General features: G+C 40.2%; 3 protein-coding genes across 4 annotated transcripts; 2 read left to right on the top strand and 1 right to left on the bottom strand.

The window, feature by feature from the left end:
* Positions 1-5046, bottom strand: LOC112553866 (deoxyuridine 5'-triphosphate nucleotidohydrolase-like). The gene is made up of 6 exons (XM_025221338.1): positions 4841-5046; positions 4235-4326; positions 3694-3738; positions 2338-2412; positions 568-638; positions 1-253 (listed from the first exon to the last, which is right to left on the bottom strand). Exons 1-6 carry the CDS (start codon positions 5020-5022, stop codon positions 197-199), a joined length of 522 nt encoding a protein of 173 aa, XP_025077123.1. The 5' UTR covers positions 5023-5046; the 3' UTR covers positions 1-196.
* Positions 5016-7651, top strand: LOC112553863 (protein Mis18-alpha-like). 2 transcript variants are annotated; one of them, XM_025221337.1, is made up of 4 exons: positions 5016-5074; positions 5378-5557; positions 6136-6258; positions 6605-7651. In XM_025221337.1, exons 2-4 carry the CDS (start codon positions 5402-5404, stop codon positions 6878-6880), a joined length of 555 nt encoding a protein of 184 aa, XP_025077122.1. In that variant the 5' UTR covers positions 5016-5074; positions 5378-5401; the 3' UTR covers positions 6881-7651. The 2 variants fall into 2 exon arrangements, with proteins under 2 accessions (XP_025077122.1, XP_025077120.1); XM_025221335.1 differs by lacking the exon at positions 5016-5074 and having other exon boundaries at positions 5365-5557.
* Positions 7652-11587: 3936 nt separating this feature from the next.
* Positions 11588-18084, top strand: LOC112554713. Its single transcript, XM_025222685.1, has 6 exons — positions 11588-11694; positions 12305-12458; positions 12763-13013; positions 14794-14991; positions 15463-15549; positions 15921-18084. The coding sequence occupies exons 1-6, from the start codon at positions 11607-11609 to the stop codon at positions 16694-16696; spliced, it is 1554 nt and encodes a 517-aa protein (XP_025078470.1). The 5' UTR covers positions 11588-11606; the 3' UTR covers positions 16697-18084.
* The last annotated feature ends 985 nt before the right edge of the window (positions 18085-19069 follow it).

Below are 19069 nucleotides of genomic sequence, written 5' to 3'. Positions count from 1 at the left end.
TTGTGTCTTAATTTCTTTAATATAATGGATAACAATGAATGCACAAATACTTTTAATCAGCAAAACTGATGCAGCCTGCTTCATATGAAAATTATATTACACATTCTCTAGATCATACACACAGAGTACTAACCACTGTCAGAGTATGAAATTACACATTAACATGATAGTGATGTTAATGCTTCTGGAAAAATCATTAATTTCTGCCAGTAGAGCCAAAGCCACCATCACCACGTAGTGTTACATCTAAAGTCTGAAAAAAAGAAAAGCACTGGATTTATCTTGCAGAAATTAAACTAACTTGAAATTTTGGAATAACACTACCCCAGTACGAATCCTGTAATTATGCAGGCAAAAATGTAATATTTTCTTTGTAATATAATATATACACACATGTAATATAATCAAAAACTGGACCTTACCCAGTTCAAACTTTTTATCCAATTGCATTTTGATGTAAATGTTTGTGTATCAGGCACAAAACTCATACATCTTGTAGTCTGAATTTAGGCAACTATCATAAAATGACAGCAACCTCTTTTGTGATATGAAACATCTAATACTCACCTCAGCCTCCTGGAGAGCAGGCAGATATATCCGTTCACAAATGAGTTGAGCAATTCTGTCCCCCTTTTTAACTGAAATAATTATATACTTTGATTGCATTTCTCAGCCATTAAAATCTGTTTAAAAACAAAATTTTATCTTTCCCCTCAAAATTTCATCTGCATAGGTCAGTCTCTTCACCTTCTTCCTACCTAAATACTGAAAATATTTCCCCAATTTCCATTACTTTTCAGTAATTGTACAATTAAAGTTTTAAAATCACTACATCTAGAAAGGATCATGTGGCAAGTTGAAAGGTATTATTTTACTGGAAGATTGACCTGTTAATCACATTGACTAAAAGTTTGATACTCAAGTAACAACTGTGGGAAAATGCACCAAAAGGAGCTGAAGTGCCCAATGACAACATCAGGGTACCAACAAAATGGCCTGCAGTCATGAGTCTGAATAACATCTAAACCATACCAGCTCAAACTGCTGGACTGCCTAGACAGTGTGAAGACAATGTTTTTAAAAACAACGTTGCAAAACAAGTTACAACTGATTGTCCACAGCTGGTTAAATCTTGAAGAATTCAAAATCTAAAACAATTTCTAAAAATGGAAAATGCTAAGTGTCAGTCTACCACAGATTATAAAAAAAAATTGGATCCTAAACAGCTATCTGCATTAAAAGGAAGATTCAGTCATCATACAATACTAAATTTTCTTCATAACTTTTACATACATGAAATCTGAAGACTGTTACTAGTGTGGCTACATCTTCATCGTTTAAGGTGAAAGTTTTTCTTCATCTTCACAGTTTGATGCTCTTTCAATATTTAATGGCTTTTTGGGAGATCTGAACACTGGCTGGTGGAGTACGTTCTACATCCAAAACTATGCACATTTTTTTCTTTTTCTGTGCAGAGAACATAGTTTATGAACAAATGCCCCGTGCTTCAGAGAGTGACTGTGACTAATGTCACTGCTCTCATCAATGGGCGAGGGAAGGATACTGAGGTGCATTTTTGGTTGCTGTTGTCTGATTCTATATCCATATACTGCACTTTTGCGATTTTAATCACACTGTAAAACACAACCTAATCTATGCTTATGCCAGTAAAAAAAAAAATTCCACAGATGCTCATGCAGAAGTACTGATTTAACTGTATACCTTTATAGATCTGAACAAATATATTTAAACTTCAAAATGTGAGTGCACACACATAAAGCTCAGAGTACCTCAAGGGTTCAGAGGTCTGGAGCCTCTTATGGATCAGGTTACTTAAAGTCAGTGTTCAATGGGGAGAGAATGGGGGTTCAAATGCACATACACACCGCAAAACTAAGTATAAGTTACATTTCCTGCAAATTACTGTGTGCTCTAATAGCTGAGTGGTCTAGAAGAAAAAATAGGTTCTTTGAGAGCGCAGGCCTTTATCTAGGTTGTGGCAGTACTCGGAGAGAAGATAGGTGCCACCAAGTGTATAAACCCACAGTGAGGAAACAGGTAGCCAGGTGGAAACAAGCTTTCATGCTGGATCACTTGAGGCAGATTAACCATGAATGCAGCAAGCCCCAGGTAGGGGACAGTGAAAAGTGTGCTACTGGAACCAAACCACCCATAAAGCTGACAGAACGGACTCCATTGATACATAGACTGTCCACACATACACCACTGTTGCAAAGTGAAAGAACTAACAAATTAGAATTTGTCAGCTGGTACCAGTCAAGGGATAATAAATGAGCTCTGCAATAAATAGTATTATCTGTATACTTGTATACTCACTTTCAAACTCTGTGTCAGCAAAGTTGAAAAGAACCACACCAACATTGCCACGGTAATCTTGATCAATCACACCAGCTGCAAATGTTAAAAAAAAAAAAAAAAGAAAAACATTTAAGACGGACACAGAAATATTTCCATTACTAACTGTAAATACAAACATCTGTTCCACTAGCATTACTCCTTAAGCCAATCACCATAGTTGTAAATACTTGTGATTATAGTCAATTGACTAGTCCACCTGCTTGCATTCCTCTGCAGATTTGTGACACTCTCCATCCTCAGTTTATTCACTGATTCTTTTTGTGTCTTCTATGTTTTTCTTTCATTGTTTGTCTGCAAAGTTGATTCTCTTTCTGTCCTCTATATTCTGTTCATGTCTCCTACTTGTCTTAAGCGCTGCGAGCATGCCAACTTGGTAACTGGGTAATAGTTGCTTTTAGGGTACTGAAGTTACAAACAAAAACCATTCTATATGCACTTAATTTAATTTAATTTGTCCACTTGTACCGCACGGCATTTACAGCCAAGATAGCTCACACTCTCTGCACTGACCAGTAATGGCAAGAAGACAATGGAAGGTATGGCACACTGAACAGATGCAGTGAATACAGCCTTACCATTACACGGAATCTTTGATATGCATCCAAAAATATCTGAAAGTTATGACATTTATATGGGAGCTCAACTTGCAATCTTCTGTGCATTGGTTCAACTTCTGAAATATCGTTGCATCGACTCTTGTGAGAGACACTAACAGTCATTGTAAGCTGAGCTTCCAGGAGATACCTGATGTCAGTCATTGCAGACTTGCCTGTATTGCACAAAAAGCTTGATGTGATAGATCAAAATCAAACCTTTCTGAAGCAGCTGTAGGAAGGTAGTTAGAGTTTGAAGTTGACATTAAAAGCAGCTGCAGAAAGGTAATAAGAGTTTGAAGTCGACACTGCCGATCTGTAGATCTAAAATCTAAGTAATGGCAAGATGGCGTAGATGTGACAGTGAAATTAAAATGGCCCAGGAAAACACAAAAAGTGGCGCAGACACAGAAATCCACACAGGAATGAAGCAAATATTGTAACAGATGTACTGATGAACATTAAACACAAAATTTCATGCAGATCAACGGCCAAATATGAAAACTAGGGAGAGGAGTCACCCTCGAGCTAGTTAGGCGAAGGGAAATTACTCTCCTTTTAAATGATAAGCATGCAAGATAAAAATGCTGAAGAAAATACAAAAAAACAGATACCTAACACTGAATATGTAGCTAAGAATGGCCTGTGCAACACATCTTTATTTAATACATGAATGTTGTAATAAGTGAAAACAGTGAAATTCATTTGAATGCTTTCTCACCTCCAACATCAATAAAGTGCTTTACAGCAAGGCCAGACCTTGGAGCTGAAAAATGTTAAAGTAAATGACATTAACAATAAAATCAAAGGATAAACATCAAAATTAAGTAATTCTTTATAACCATGAAACAAATAAATTAAATGCAAGTGTGATGCTTAATGCTTGCATAAATTGGCTTCCCTTCAATTTATGAGATGATCCAAAAGCTAATTGCAGCTGATTTGAATTTCTACTGCTACTGTACAATAAATATGTGTACGCAAGTTTCAATCATTTGCACAGCTGAAATTTAAATCTGTAACTTTTTGAGTGCATATATCATCAGGCTATAAAACTTGCTAACTACTGATCTGCAACCCATCATTATCATAGAAGAATTTCATGAAGGGTTGTCTTTTGTCAACTGGTGATCAGACATAACTTCTGGTGAGCCAGCTGGCAACAGAGGAGTGGTTCTATGTGAAGATGCATATGTCCGAAAAACAGTCTCTTGAATTTCAAGCTGAAACGAAACCCCAAAAGTAATGTGACTGCTGCTTACCAACACGACCGTAGCATCCATCAGGAAGAGCAATCTGAATATCAGTGTTGGCTACGATCTTTCCTCGTGCTGGTATGATGTAGTCATATGCACTGCAACAGATGACACCCTGAGTTACAAATTTACTGAACATAACATCCCATCCTGACACTGTATAAGCAAAACAGTGAAACAAGCACTTGACCATTTGACAGACACCAACACTTTTTTCACCATCGTGAGGACTATAATAAGCAGGACAAAAGAAAAACACTTGTTATACATTGCTAAAACTCTGTGGTTCTTTGCTATACACCAGCTGTCCATCAACAGAAATGGACAGCCTTCTTTACACCATCTGTCACTACTATTCTTACGGTTAGGGATCAGTGCTAGCTGAAGTTAAAGCCCTGAAGCTGCCGTTTTCAAGACTCATTAGTAGCAAGTTGATCAGCATTAGTAATAAGTTTCACAAATGTTGCAAGTATTGCTCACTAAGATGTTGCTATGTTGTTGTCACGCATGGACACTTAAAATTAAGTGACACTGTCTATGAACCGGTTGGGATACAATCGAAGTTAAAGATTGTTTTAAAACTTACAAAAAGTATATTGTAACAAAATATACCTGTACAGATCATAACCAGCGGCCTTTTCTGACCCTCGTGTTGGCGTGTAAGCGTTCTTGGTTAGCTTAGCAAACTGAAGAGTAACTTCTGCGCTAGGCATTCTTGAGCAAAATGTGTAACGAGCGACCCACTGGTGTCTGTGATGGAAGATTCTGAAGAAAATTTGGCGCGAATGCTTCATCTCCACAGGCAAGGGGAGGTCACTGTCAAGGACGAAAAAAAAAACGATGGACGTAAGGATTAATAAACAACAATAACTGCAGGTTTACAAGCATCTGTCATTCTCAGCTGTAATTCAGACTAATTTTTAAGCCCGCCTTCAAAAGTAAAGAATTAACAGCGTTCTTTACTTTGAATTGGAGGACTTTTCAGTCACGAGTGGCCAGTCGTATCACCGTGAGCGAGTTCTCACCTCATCCTCCCGCTGGTAAACCACTTACCAGTGTGGGTTGTGACAGTACGGGAATTATTTTGTCTTTGTTTTATACGACAGTAGACCTTTTATCTTATGCTTTCACGTTTCTTTAATTATTAAGGAGGAGAGTTTTTAGTGCGACGAAATGGCAGAAAGTGCTTCCTCGACCAGAGAAGTTGAAACTTCTGGATTCAATCTTGAAGCTGTGCTTGCGGAGTCGATGATCGTGTTCCAATGTGAATCTTGCCGTTCCATCTTGGGGGACTCTACTAAATGGCTTGCAGCTTACGAAGCTCTGGAGGTATGCCCTGCCAAGAACATGCGAGCCATTAGAGTGTACACTAAATTCAGTTCAGTGTGTTTTGGAATAGACGATGTGTCGAATGTTAGGAAAGTGTACAGAAACTGACCAAAAAATAAAAATAAAAAAATTAAGCGTTTACTTATTATGATCATTCAGCGTTCTGTTAGGAGCTTATAAGAATCTGTTTGGTTTGAAACTAAGCTGTAGACTGTACCTCTCAGACCAAAGTTATGCCACTGGAACCAGCAGATGCAACAAAATATCTATTGTATTCTATTAGCTGCTAACTGAAACGACCATATTTAGCATTTTTTAAAATATGTTACTATTAATTATCATTTGGCACTAATTGTGCAAAAGAGTAAAGTAAGTTCCAGTTTTGCAACAAAGCTTTGATGAATATCCTAATTCAGAAAAACAGATGAATATCCTAATTCAATACATTTTTCTTTTTCTTTCTTTTTGCAGTCTTACTTTGTTATTGCAAATAAATCATGCAGTGTGCATACCAGCTGAACACTGGTATGTGTTATTGATAGAATTCTGCTCACTGGTATGAGTACTGATATTTCCAGGCATTTACACTGAGTGCTGTAACTAACAATGTGAGCTGTGGGGAAGTGCTTCATCACTCAGACAGTGTTCATGATGCAGGCAGCTCTTATCACCTTCTCATCTGTCAACTTTGCAAAACAGAGGTACTTGATTCAACCAGAAAGACCAGTCTCTCTAGTCAGATGCCAATGCTAGATAAGCAAGTGGAAGAACCAAGACTGTAATAAGAGAATACAAGGACATTCATTGTGTAGTGGTTTTGACCTCTTTCTGTGTTTGATGATGTTTGTAGGCTTGTAATTTTTTAATTGAATTTGAGAAATAATCTTTTGTGCTAAATTAATCAAGTCCATGCTGTCCATCCATTTAAAAGATAATATTCCTCAGTTTTTGTAGAGGTTTTTAATAAACTATATCATATAGTGTGGGCTCCATAGGTCTGTATATGTTATAAAACAAAAGCTCTTAAAGTGTAAAATCCTGTTTCAGATTGGACGGTACTACGTGACTACACCACGGCAGCTTGACCACCTTCGTGGCAACTTTACGCTTTATGTTGCAATGGTGACTAGGTATCAGTTGGGCAATGCAGGGACAAAACGGATATCTAAAGATTGCAATGATCCCCCCTTACTCTTTGAGCTTGCAGACAGGTGCTTTAAGATTCAACACCTGGTTGTGATGCTGAATGCCCGCCTGACTAACGTGGAAAAATGCCTGACTGCTGATGGTGATGAAGAGGAAGACAGCAAGATCAGCAGGTAAAACCTGAGCACTCAGGTCCTTTTGTGGAAGTGAGGAGAACATTACTCTGAAAAATAAGATGGCTGAACATTGTAAGTGTTTTTTATGTCTTGTCAAGACCACTATTGTTTAGAAAAAAGTTTGTTGATGGTAAAAGTGTATTTGTACTATCACATGATCGTGTGTTCATTCAGGTTGATGTTTATGACTCCTTGAATAATTGGACCTCAAAGTCTTGATGGTACAGTAATGAAATGTTTAAGAGTCAAGCTGGATGGTCAGTTGATCAAAACACAGCTTGATAGGACCTCCCATTTATTTTCATTTGTATTGTTTTGCAGAATTTTCTGTTTGTACTTTTTTGTACTTTAGGGAAACAGACAACTGAGTAGTTAGAGTACTGGCTTCGGGACCCAGTGGTGCACAGAGTTTCATATCTGTACATTACAGCAACCTTTCACTTGTGGACCCCACTGTTCAGAATGGGTTTGTGAATAAACAGAGGGTTGAGGGAAGCTATGGCAGTGAGGGAGGGGAAAGAGCGCCACTCTCACAAAAAGCTGGCACCAGGAAAAGTGAGATGTCTAACACCTCACTCTGCAACAACTGAAAGGCTATGGGACGATATTATAAACTTTTTTCTCTCTTTCTTATGGAGGGGTAATTGTATTTATGAGCTTGATTGTAGTATTACACACATGAAATGCATGTAACAATTGTTTTATGAGATTCTTTCAGAGAAACGTGAGGATAAAGTTGTTTTACAAATAAATCCAGGTCTCTTGTTTCTTAGTATCTTTTCTCAGCAAAGGAACAAATGTTGAAATGTGAAAATATTACAAATATAATGTTAACATTGCCAGTGAGTGTTGGCAATGGTAAACTAAATCTTTAACCAGTCATTTTTTTATGTTAAAATCATATATTTTCATTGGTGTCTACATGTAGTAAAAGATGAATGTTGTGTATGTGGCAGAGTATGTGGTACGCCCATAGAACATGAACCGCGCCTATTTTCTTAAAAAAATAACTATACTTCTTCGAAAATGGTAGTTTATAGCAAAAGCCTGAATCTTTTACCATCTGATAAATTTTGTTGGGTAAGTGTAAGTTTTGTTGTGTTGTGCCAAGGTAATTGCAGAATAGGAAGGACATGGGAAAAGTTATAAATGAAAAAAAAAATGTTATGAGAAGTCCTGGCGTGGAAACACAATTGAGAGTTTACAAGAGATCCGTAAAAATAATCTGTTTTTATTTTATCAACAGGCAAAGATCGATCGCGCGTAAGACTGCGCCATGTATAAGGACTTCCCGATTACAAGCCATTTTGAAATGAGCTCAGTACAGGATGCTAGTTCGTGAAAACTGTTACGATGACTGTACGGTTGAGCAGCATGCTTCGTGGAGTTTAATGCTAACCTTTCACTTTCCCCTTTGTAACAACGTCGCCATCAACCTCTCTCTAATCGTTTCAGCTTCCAAATAAAAACGGGCATCTCGTCTGGAACTAACGTTAATCCCACTGTTTCAGATTTATTCTTCTTTGTTGCAATACCAAATATCAAACTATGCCAAAACGTTCATAGAAATACGCTGAGTTAACCGGAAGGTATTTTGAGGATGACCAGAATAACCTTCTCTAAATTGTAGTTGTTGGACATTCCAAACCTACATCCGTATCTCCTGCAATTACGTGCGACAAATATCTTTTATCCTCGGGGAGCTGAAAGGCAACCATTGTAACTCCTATTGCTCCACCGTCGATTCTTTCCACTTATCCTCATACTGTGCAGCAAATGAAAATAATTAGAAGAGGAAGACAATTTAAGGCCTGTATACTGATTAATCGTTTTCCTAATTGCAAGTAGCCGCCTTGGCGACAGGAAGAAACAGCAGTTTTCCCGTCCCTTTGCCCGACAAACAAAACATTTATAAGTAATTACCCTTTAGAGCGACCAAGGATGGAGGGGAGGGGGGTAAGGTTTGGGCGGAAGGAAAGTAAGAACGTTTGGACAGAGAACTTCTGGCAGAATGTTTCTTTTCTTGAATACATGCGACGCTAAGCACCTGACATGTCCACAGAATACTTCAGGCGGAAAGTGTTTCTTGTCTTGAATGCATGCTACGCTGAAGCTCGCACACATGAAATACAACAACCGCAAAATACAAAGATGCACTCGTCTAAATTACAATACATGAGGACTGAAACTAAAGTACCTGTTCACCGCCACTCTAACACTTTTGTAAGGTGTACAGTCCCAGTCTGCCTGGCACTGGGGTCCTTTGTGTCTCCACAATCCGCCTTTTGGTATTTAGATGCGTGAACAATATTCTCTGCCTCTATGAAGAGCATAGATAAACAACTGTTTGAAGTCCGTAAAATACGTGTTTATAATTAGAAATTTCCTAGAGGAAGCAGAATATATAGTAACAATATTTTTTCCTAATGCACAATTTTCTGTTTGTAGTTGTGCAGAGAAAGTACATTAATAATAATCAGAACTATTTAGTACACACTTTCCTCCTGATATGAAAAGGTCATGACATTTAAAGTGTCTACACACATAGACATGCTTGCTCATAAACCCAAAAGAATTTTTGCCAGCCAGAGCTTTTTCATTTTTCTCATTCTTTGGAAATCATTGAAAGGATAATGTTAAACATTTGTGAAGCTGAACTGTTCATTAAGGTACACAGCAATGGCGACGATTTTTTATTTTTTTATTTTATTTATATATATATATTTTGTGTGTGAGCCGACATGGTGGAAGAAAGGTACACGAATCAACAGCCGACATCAAGCTGGAGGCGGTCTGTATCCTTGCTCGGGGAGTCCGGGGCTCCGGTCAGATGACATGGTTCTCACTGTGACACACTCATCATCCTCCATTTCTGTTCAGTCGTCTCGTATCACACAGGCTATTGTCTGCCACGAGGACAGCAATAGGCTTCGTGAAATGAAACCCCAAAAATCATTTGCGATGAGATTGTTGCAGTTGTCGTGGACAGTTAAAATCGATGCCATCTATAGAGAATTACTGTAGCGTAAAGAAAGAAAACATTAGGCATCGTTTAAAATAACAATCTTGCCATCAACTTTAAGTGCTGTCTGCTCGCCGATATCTACATTGTTTAAAAGTACTGCTACAACAAAACACTCCATGCGCGTGTGTGTGTGGAGAGGGGAGGGAGTGTAGGAGGTGCTTGTATATAAACACGAGTGTTGTTTACCTGTTTATTTATTTACCAACCATGCTCACTCAGTAATGCGCCATCCATACACGGTGTTGTGGCAGGTAGTCTTACGCGTCCAACCTTCCAGACCAGTGGTTGGAATCAACGAGTTAATCGTAATTCAAAATTAATAATATACGATCGAAAGATTTTTTTTTCTCAAGAACAGATGAATAACTTAAGCTGGGAAAAATAATGTCAAAGAACCAGAGCTTTTAATAATGTCTTCATTTTGACAAATCCCATTATACTCTAATTTCAACTTCCGTCATAACCCTTTTGGACTTTGCAAGTCTTCTGATCAACTGGTCAGGCGCCTCAGCCATCAGCTGTACAATAGTGAAATGTCTGCCTATCACCCAACATCAAAATGTGTAATGAACATTTGTGAGTGAGAAGGACTTGTGATCGCAGTGCTGTTCTTACTTGAGTGAGGTCGTCACGCTCAATAAACAGATTATAACGGAACAGAAAGGGGACAGGTGGAATAAGTAGCTACAACCTGAATGCTTTGTCTCGTCATGGAGTCTTTAAAAATTGGCAGCCAAAATTGATCGGGTGCCACTCTTCAGCAATTTCCTTCCCACCCTTTCATGATCACACTGTCGATTTTCTTTTCGACCACCAAGGGACTCCAGCGCTATCCTGTGGTGCAGCATTCCATCATTCGCGGTTGCCCAGAAGTGCAGCACCTGTAAGCCCATCCTCAGGTGAGTGTCGAAGTGAGTTTGATGCTGACTGATAAACAATCGAGGTACTGGGGTAGATTCGGGTTAGATTGCGCCTGACATTATTTCATAAACCATCGATGATTAAGTATTTCATGTTAATACCAGTTCATCGAAGAGTGTCCCCGGAGATTCCGGACCTATGGCCACTGTAATGCTGGATGTCACGTTTACAGTCGAGCCTGAGCTGAGCTTCCGACTGTTGACAAGATGCATGAAGTTCATTGTATTACTTATCGGAAGTTTTTTTCACATGACTTGAGAGAAAGAAAAAAAAAATTATAAGTTTAGTTGTGGGCTTACAAGCTTACGTTAAAAATAATGTGTCTAGCTGCTCAGATTTTGGGAATTTGCATGAAATGAATTAAACCCAAACATTTTAAAAAATACACCCAGATTGGTTTTATTGAGGTGGACGAAACTCAAATAAGATTTAAAAGCCAAAAGCAAACGAAAGAACAGCTCATTGGAGGCAGCTTCTTGAACACTTTTTTCAATTACTGTTTGTTCTTTGCAAGAAAAGAAACCCAAGGCAGCTGTAAACTACTAGGTACTGATAAGAACTACATGTATACTACAGGGACTCACCCCTTTAAGAACAACCATTTCCAGATACACGCCTACAAATGAAGTGCACTTTGGATGTGTCACAGCAGTGGGAGAATAACTGCAACGTCTGACATCCAAAGTGGCTCACGTAGATCAGCAAATAACATAGTAAACAACAACATAGTAAAATATCTCGGTGTTACTTTATTGGCAGATTGAGACTGCGAAGAGTCATAATGAATAGTGCTCAACATTGTCGTCTGCTGCTCGTTACTGGTTTGTCCCTTGTTGCCATGGCTGTCTGCATCATCATTCCTGACTCAGGTATGAACTTTGAACTCGTCTGCTTGTCTGTATGTCTTGTATGGAATCAACAGACCATTAGGAAATAAATGAGATATTTTTCCTGTGTCATTTTGTTAACAAATACCTCAGTTTTCTAAACGCTGATTTGAAGTAGTGTCACGTGCTGTTTCGGGTCACCCTGGCGTGACACGATTACATACCTCTCGTACAACAAACTGTTTACTATTCGCGGTGTGGTAAGTAAAGACATATTCCTTTATTGTATGTTGTCATTGATGTCCAGAGTATTTCTCTGCGCTCATCAGCTGACCACATTTCCCTTCCCTTGAGAGCGAGGTTTACGGTAATCTTCAGTAACTGAAAGCGGTTATATAGCAACTACTTTCTAAGACGGCTACAGCTTTTTTATTCATTCCCGTGACTGTAGGACACTATATCATTTGGAGATCTTTCATTAACATGCGGTGTGGTCTCTCATCAAAACTGATGTGAGTGATAAACAATACTCACGTAAACAACTGAAGTGACCTCTTTCCCTCGTGTGTTACCATTGTCTGGCCAGGTGAAGTTACAGGAAAGCCGCAGAAAATAGAAGTATTGATGGCATGTTTCCCCATGTTGTCCACAGCCCAGGAAGTGGGGAGAAGGTGGGTGTATTACGAGTACAAGGCCCGCATTTCCGTCGCAGAACAAGTGTGTCGCAAGGAGGGAGGAAACTTGTTAGCAGTTGACACGCTTTCTAAAGTCCAGCAACTTCACAATCTTTCTGATTTCCTATACAGGTAAGTCTTTGCAAAGAATATGTTCAGCTCTCTTTTCTTGTGTCGAATCTGTTACTATAAAGAAATTTCTTTATGTGGTCGTCGTGTAAAAATTAGCTGAACATTGTCACAATTGGCAATATTCGTCTGGTTAAGGTCTTAAAGGGACAGTTGGGTTCATTTTGTTTTTATCTGCATAGTCCTATAAGTGTTTATGAGCAGCTGCTTCTCTGCTGCATAGGGTAGGAGTTGTGAGTGTAACGTGCAGCGTAGTTGCAAGTATTGATGCTAACACGTCACCAATGTGACTGCACCTGTCACGAAGGACGTACAAGAAGACGCTGGACGTCATCATCACGGCTCTGTGCATTGGCGTGGACGGCCAGGTGTACGTGCGCAACTCCAGCGGCTGCACCCTGGCCAACGCATTTTCCCGCACCATCTGGAAGGACGCCACACAGCCGACGTACAAGGCTGACAAAAACTGTGTTGTCTTCAAGTTCAACGACGGGTACGTCTTGGATGAAGAGGCTTGCACCTCGGGGCATGATTTCGTGTGCGAGCTTCCGTCTTCAGGTATTTCTCACTGCTCCACACTTCACGCACAAAAGTTTCATCTCACATTACACAAGTCTGGGCAAAATTATTTAAAGGGATACTCAAGGCAAAATAAAACTGCTTAGAAACTCGTAAAGAGTATGATCAATTTGAATCTCGTCTATTTTCATGTCTGTTCATGTGGACAAAGTTGTGTTTAATAAAAGAAATTACACTGGACTCTTTCGTTTACATAGACGAAATCTCGTTCTCCGTCACATGACCGTATAACATATGACCAAGACTGGTTACCAAGCGAGAGCCTATTTTCTATAGTTTTTTTTTTCAAACTGTGGTATGAAAAATTCACTTTAAAACCTAAATATATTCACGAGACACCACCGAGCACGAGTTCAAACCCTATCAATGATCACCGACACTTGCTGTCTGTCTTGGTCCTACGTCACGCGCAGGTTCGTCTACTTGCAACGGTCGATTTCACTTGATTTTTTCGATTTTTATAAGCATTTATAACCGAAATAGTGCTAATAAATGGTAATAAAGTGAGAAACAAATCATTGATTTCTTCTGCATTGCTCTCGTGTACTGCAATCGTAACTAAACCTAATTTTTAAACGTCTTGACCGTCAACACAACCTTATCACAAGCCTTGAGCATCCCTTTAATCTTTGCACAGAAGAAGTAACAGCAGTAAATGAAGAAGTAGCAATAGTAAATTTCAGCCGCAGTTTAAACAAGATCGTCGCAGTTTGTCAAATATTCATTGTTCAAGTGATACCAAATCGATAGAAACTTTGTGTCAAACAATATTGGTGTTTAGAAAGAAAAGCAAAGGTTAAAAGACTAACCTGTTTTGAGTTGACGAGCTGTCATCGGCTAGAATGCGCCACGTGCAAAGCTGATGATCACGCTTGTGATCACAACTAATGCTCGGCTTTCAGTTGCAATGACTAGCACCATCCTCTCTCAATACATTTGGTGTCGCACAAAGATATTGACTATCAGCTATTTGAAATTGAACATGAAATCATCGATTACTCACTCTCTTTCCCACTTTATGTTCTTGCTGAGTGGTGTCCGTCGGTGGTTCTATAGTTCAGCTGTTTATTCCCCTTTTGTTTGGGATGCGCGACATTTCCGCATGGTTACATTGACCGTAGCTGGATCTGTCACGTTTGTGTGTGTTTGTGGGAGGGGGTTACATATTGAAAAAAGACAGTTGTCGATATCAGGTGGTCTTTTTCAGGTTGTCTGCATCTGCTTTCCCCACTACATGTTTTAACGTGAATCCAGAGTTTAAAGACCAACCTGAACAGTTTGCGTTTTATCAGACATCAGTAGATACAGGCGATACAAAACTAACCTGTAAATTTCAGCCTCCAAAACCCACCCGTTAATTAATTATTCGATCACGAGAAATTATCGTTATTACAACACCATCGCACTACACACGGGTGCATACCACTGTTTTCTTTTATTTCTGAGCGATACATATATTTGTGAATACCAATGTTAAACACGGAATTATTGTGAAAACACAATAGTCAGTACAAATAACTAATCTACTATCCCCACGCCCTCCCAGCAGAAATGTAGCAGAAAGGAAATCTTAAACAACCAGTAACTGCGTGCTAAAATGTATCTTCTCATATCACTGCAAAACAGGACATGGATCTCATAGCAAAGGTGACATACTTCACTTGAATTATCAATAGACAGCAATTAGCTTTAGAGAAACACAAAGATTAAGAAGTATCGCAATATGTCTTACTGTTTTATTTATATTCTCATACAATAGATTTCATTGAAAAGTCCAACATGACCCTGACTGCGGTTAAAGTCCTCACCAACACGAAGACAGTTTGCCAGGAAACTTGTCTTCAGATGACTGGATGTTATGCGGCGATGCCTAGCAACGATACTACTTCCACCCAGTGTTATCTCCTCCTGGTAGAGAGCAACAGTAGCACTATGATGGCATACCGCCCCAACCCTTGTAAGTACACAACTGTTTCAGGAATCTGTCAGACAACATACAAGATAGCTTTAGTAATCTGTGACACATGCATTGTCAGTTCAAACTTTCTTAAGGAATCTTTTCCGACCATTTTCAATTAAACATTGAAAAGGGACAATGTAGACTCATCCAGCAACAACAAATATTATTTGATTCTACATCAAGCTCTGATTCACCACCTGTAATGCACCTAGAATTATGGAGATAGAAGATCAGAGACATCGTCGACTACCTCTTAATTTCATCTCTCTTTTTTTAAACTGCTGATGTTATCATTAACTTTACTTTACTTGTCGATACTGTTGTTATACATGCCATCTTCCTATTTATGCTTCTCCGTGTTCACGATACTTCACAGCCTGTTGCATCTTGGAGCCTTGTACATGCGTCCGTTTTATGGAGGTAATGTGTGTGTGGGTAGAATAGTTTTATTTTTGCGCTTGTGAACAGATGGCTACAACAAAACGGCTCTTAATATACAGCCGACAACTGGTACGAGTACCAGATGCTGCCCGGATGCGACCACTAACACACCCAGTAAGTCTGCCAGGCCCTGAAATTTCCTCTCTCATGGTAGAGTACTACCTGTATCGCAATCAAAGATAACTCAGAAATTACATGCATACTCAGAAGGCTGTGTATTTTTTACAACACCATTTAAGAAAAAAAAAAACAAACAAAAAAAAAACAAAAACGAACGTGTTGTGTGTGTGAGAAAGAGAAACATAAAATACGTTACGTGATATTTAAAATATTTATATATACCTACTGATGTGCCTGTGTTCTAAGTGTTGTTTCGTGTCGCATTTTCGTGCTGGCTGAATATTCATGGACTCATTGTCTGAGTCGAGGAGGTTCTTACTCCTCGGTGAGAGTCAGTGAGTGACGTGCGATCGCATTTCTTTCAGGTGTCGGAGAGATCATGTCTTCAGGTGACGTGCAGAGCCAGGCCCCGAGCGGCACGACTGCGCTGTACGCGTGGAGTGACGCTGCGACACGTCAAGTTGCATGCACACCACAAACGCAGTCTACTGTTGTCACGATGGCGCCCGACGTGCTAACATCTTTCCTAACGCTGCCATCCGTGGTGTGGACTAACGGGATACTGGGCACTGTGACTGTCATGCCAAATTTGACCGTGACCATGACCATGACGTACCCAACTGTCCTTGTCACTTGCTTGCCCTTCGTTCCCCAAGTTTCTGTTGTCGCCAACGGCCTTAGCTGCCCCATTGCCCCCAATGTGTCCAGCTTCAACGATCTCTCCGGCATCCTCAACTTGCTCTCCGCCCGCAACATTCACAGCGTCCTACCCCTCTCTGGTCTCAACCAAACCGTCCAGGATATGGCGGTCCTGCTCAACGCCCTACTGAACAATATTGTGAATGAACAATTAGGAGGCGCTGTGAATGACTTGGTGAATGGCACCATCCATAACCTGGGTCTGATGAACGTCAAAGACCTGGCTGTCAATCACACCACAGTGTCACGTGCACGAAGGAAGAAAGAGAGTGCGCCAGACCAGCGGCCATCTGCACAGTCTTTGGGCATCTCGGCAATCTGCCTTCTCTTCTGCATCATGTTGTGTATCATCTTCTTCGACTTGCCCGTACTCTACCGTGGGCTTTGTCCAAGACGGCCCGATGAAAGGGCAGCGCTGCGTCGTCAGACTCAAGTGATGTGACGATGCCCTTTGACTTTGGGGTCAACTAGCCCTCGAGTAGAGTTCAGGACGAGATCACGGGGGACACATCACACACCCACTGGCCTGGGGCAAAACAAAACAACAAAAAAGTGACCTTGTCATCACACTCCAAACCGATACCATTGATGTGTACGACACCAAGTCATGTGATCTCGTGTTTACAATTCGATTTGAAAATCACTCGGACACAAATTCTGGACTCTGCATTTATCGCGAAAATGTGCACAAAACACTCGAATATCGATGCGCGAAAGTGTTTCAATGTAACAATCAAGAGACGGTCAAAAGACCGAGGCTTGTGAAGAACATTTAGAAACTCATTTCCGCGCCGCAGACCGCGACAAGCAGAACCATTGGGTAGACCGGGTAGAGGGTGGAAATCAAAGCGCGTGCATTTGTTGTCGTCTGCAAATGGTGAAGCTTGTGCAGCACGCGGCTACTGATGTAAAGTTCGTGATTTTTTTTTTCCAGTTAGCCTGGTCGGAGTTTTTAATATAGCGACGATCTTTACTTTTATCCGAACATGGATTTCTGCCTATAGGAAATTCTCATTTGTGCTCGTTTATGTTACCTGCTTTTGACCATCTTTCTGTGAGCTACACAAGACTGCAGTCCTAACATTTCTTTGAGTGAAAATCGGTGTTGGGTGAAAGATGTGGGGTACTGGGAGGTCTTCACTGCAAAAAATGTTATGCACAGCGACACTTTGTGGCCAAACGCACTTTCTTCAAGTCACCAACATCCACCCCCTTCGGTGTATATCTCTCATTTGTGAAATCATAATGTAGGGAGGCAACGATAAAACATCCCTCCCCCAGCAACTAAGATATAACAAGTTAAGGACCAGGAAAGACATAAAGCTTATAAAACTTGAGAAATAAGCAGTAACATTTTAATTTCATCATTGGATAGTAAGTTGTGAGAATAATTTTTCTTGTAAACTTATTTCAAGACATAAGTTAAACAGCCCTTACTCCAGTGTCAGTGTCAGTGTTCACTTTGACAGCCAACCACGTGTGTGGCCGCCGTTTCTTGCCACACCATCAGTGCTTCTTTCTCGCAAAAACTGAACAAGTGCCGCTAACATCCCCTTACTGGTATCACTATGAAGATACTCCGAAAGTCGCCAGAGATGGATATAGAGCAAAGAAGAATGAACTTTGATTACAGGAGTTAGCTGTTCAGTTCTGTTCAACCAATGTGCCACACCAATGCTGGGCAGAGCTTCATATGACTACAAATTCCAACATCCATATAACAGAATTGGAACCTATCAGCCTAAACTCTGGTAAATCTGAGGTTGCTGCTACGCCATATCCTGTCCAGCTTGACCATCACTGCTGTCGCTCTTGTGATTCTGATGCGAATGTCTGAGTGGCTCCCATATACAGATATACTTAAAACTGTTCACCTCCTCGAGCTCCATTCGTGACTTTGTTCGTCAGTGTGGGTTAGCATTCCATATGCACACGAACTTGTATAACTGGACTGCAAGTAGACGATTTTCCAGTTAACTACTAAAGCGAGGCTTGTGTATACAAAGCTTCCGGTTTAGTAATATTCATTGTTTACGCTCGCCCAGACTATCCGCGGAGAACTTTGCAGGAGGAAAAGCGTTGGTCTCGACAGACAGACAGAAGTCCACCTACACACGTCCGTGGTATACATTCGCACTGTCAGTCCACTGGTAAGGTCTTGAAGTTCGCTGTTGGTACTTGCTATCAGATCCATGTCGTCTGCAAATCGTAGTTTACACGTAGGTCTACAACTAATGGCAATGGAGGTGTGATGGTCATAGAGGGTTTCTCGCATGTTTCTATAACGATGCTGAACAGTACAGACGCATCACATGAGGTGGCCCCTCGTGCTAGACTCTGTCGGATGCTTTTTTCAAAAGTCGATGAAGTCGTGGAAGAGATCCCGCTGGCCTTGTAATTTTTGCTGTGTGTGGAAAAACCAGAACACGACGGTTGAAGACCTGTCCAATTGTTCTGCATTGCCTCAGTTGAGACAATTCTGGATTATTTGCAGCATGAATTTGCTTGGGTGACTGATTAGGCTAATACTTCTGTAATTTTAAAGCTGTTTCCTTTCTTTGAAGCGGGTTAGATTAGTGATTGCGTTTTTTTTCGGAGGGGGGGGTGATGGGGAGGGGCACTCTTTACGGTCCCATGCACAGAGCAGAAAGGGTCTTTGCTGTTTCATCCAGCTCAGTTGAAACGTTATTCACACCAGGTGACTTTCCTCTCTCAGAACACTCCATAATGGCAAGAATAAATTGCACTTTCATCCACAATAAATCCTTTAGGAGATAACAACCATGCAACGTTCACTTTCTCCTTTTAGTCTACT

The sequence above is a fragment of the Pomacea canaliculata genome, linkage group LG13 (genome assembly GCF_003073045.1).
Source record: "Pomacea canaliculata isolate SZHN2017 linkage group LG13, ASM307304v1, whole genome shotgun sequence".
In the NCBI taxonomy this organism is placed as follows: domain Eukaryota; kingdom Metazoa; phylum Mollusca; class Gastropoda; order Architaenioglossa; family Ampullariidae; genus Pomacea; species Pomacea canaliculata.
This window is presented reverse-complemented; position numbering and strand designations above follow the sequence as displayed.

Excerpts from the sequence above, each read along its gene's own strand:
- LOC112553866 (XM_025221338.1), bottom strand. The coding sequence starts at position 5,022 with ATGAAGCATTCGCGCCAAATTTTCTTCAGAATCTTCCATCACAGACAC. Across the intron at positions 4,327-4,840 it reads GCTGGTTATGATCTGTACAG|TGCATATGACTACATCATAC; the intron begins GTATATTTTGTT and ends CATCTGTTGCAG. Across the intron at positions 3,739-4,234 it reads TGGATGCTACGGTCGTGTTG|CTCCAAGGTCTGGCCTTGCT; the intron begins GTAAGCAGCAGT and ends AACATTTTTCAG.
- LOC112553863 (XM_025221337.1), top strand. The coding sequence starts at position 5,402 with ATGGCAGAAAGTGCTTCCTCGACCAGAGAAGTTGAAACTTCTGGATTC. Across the intron at positions 5,558-6,135 it reads CAGCTTACGAAGCTCTGGAG|GCATTTACACTGAGTGCTGT; the intron begins GTATGCCCTGCC and ends TGATATTTCCAG. Across the intron at positions 6,259-6,604 it reads GTCAACTTTGCAAAACAGAG|ATTGGACGGTACTACGTGAC; the intron begins GTACTTGATTCA and ends ATCCTGTTTCAG.
- LOC112554713 (XM_025222685.1), top strand. The coding sequence starts at position 11,607 with ATGAATAGTGCTCAACATTGTCGTCTGCTGCTCGTTACTGGTTTGTCC. Across the intron at positions 11,695-12,304 it reads CATCATCATTCCTGACTCAG|CCCAGGAAGTGGGGAGAAGG; the intron begins GTATGAACTTTG and ends TGTTGTCCACAG. Across the intron at positions 13,014-14,793 it reads GTGCGAGCTTCCGTCTTCAG|ATTTCATTGAAAAGTCCAAC; the intron begins GTATTTCTCACT and ends CTCATACAATAG.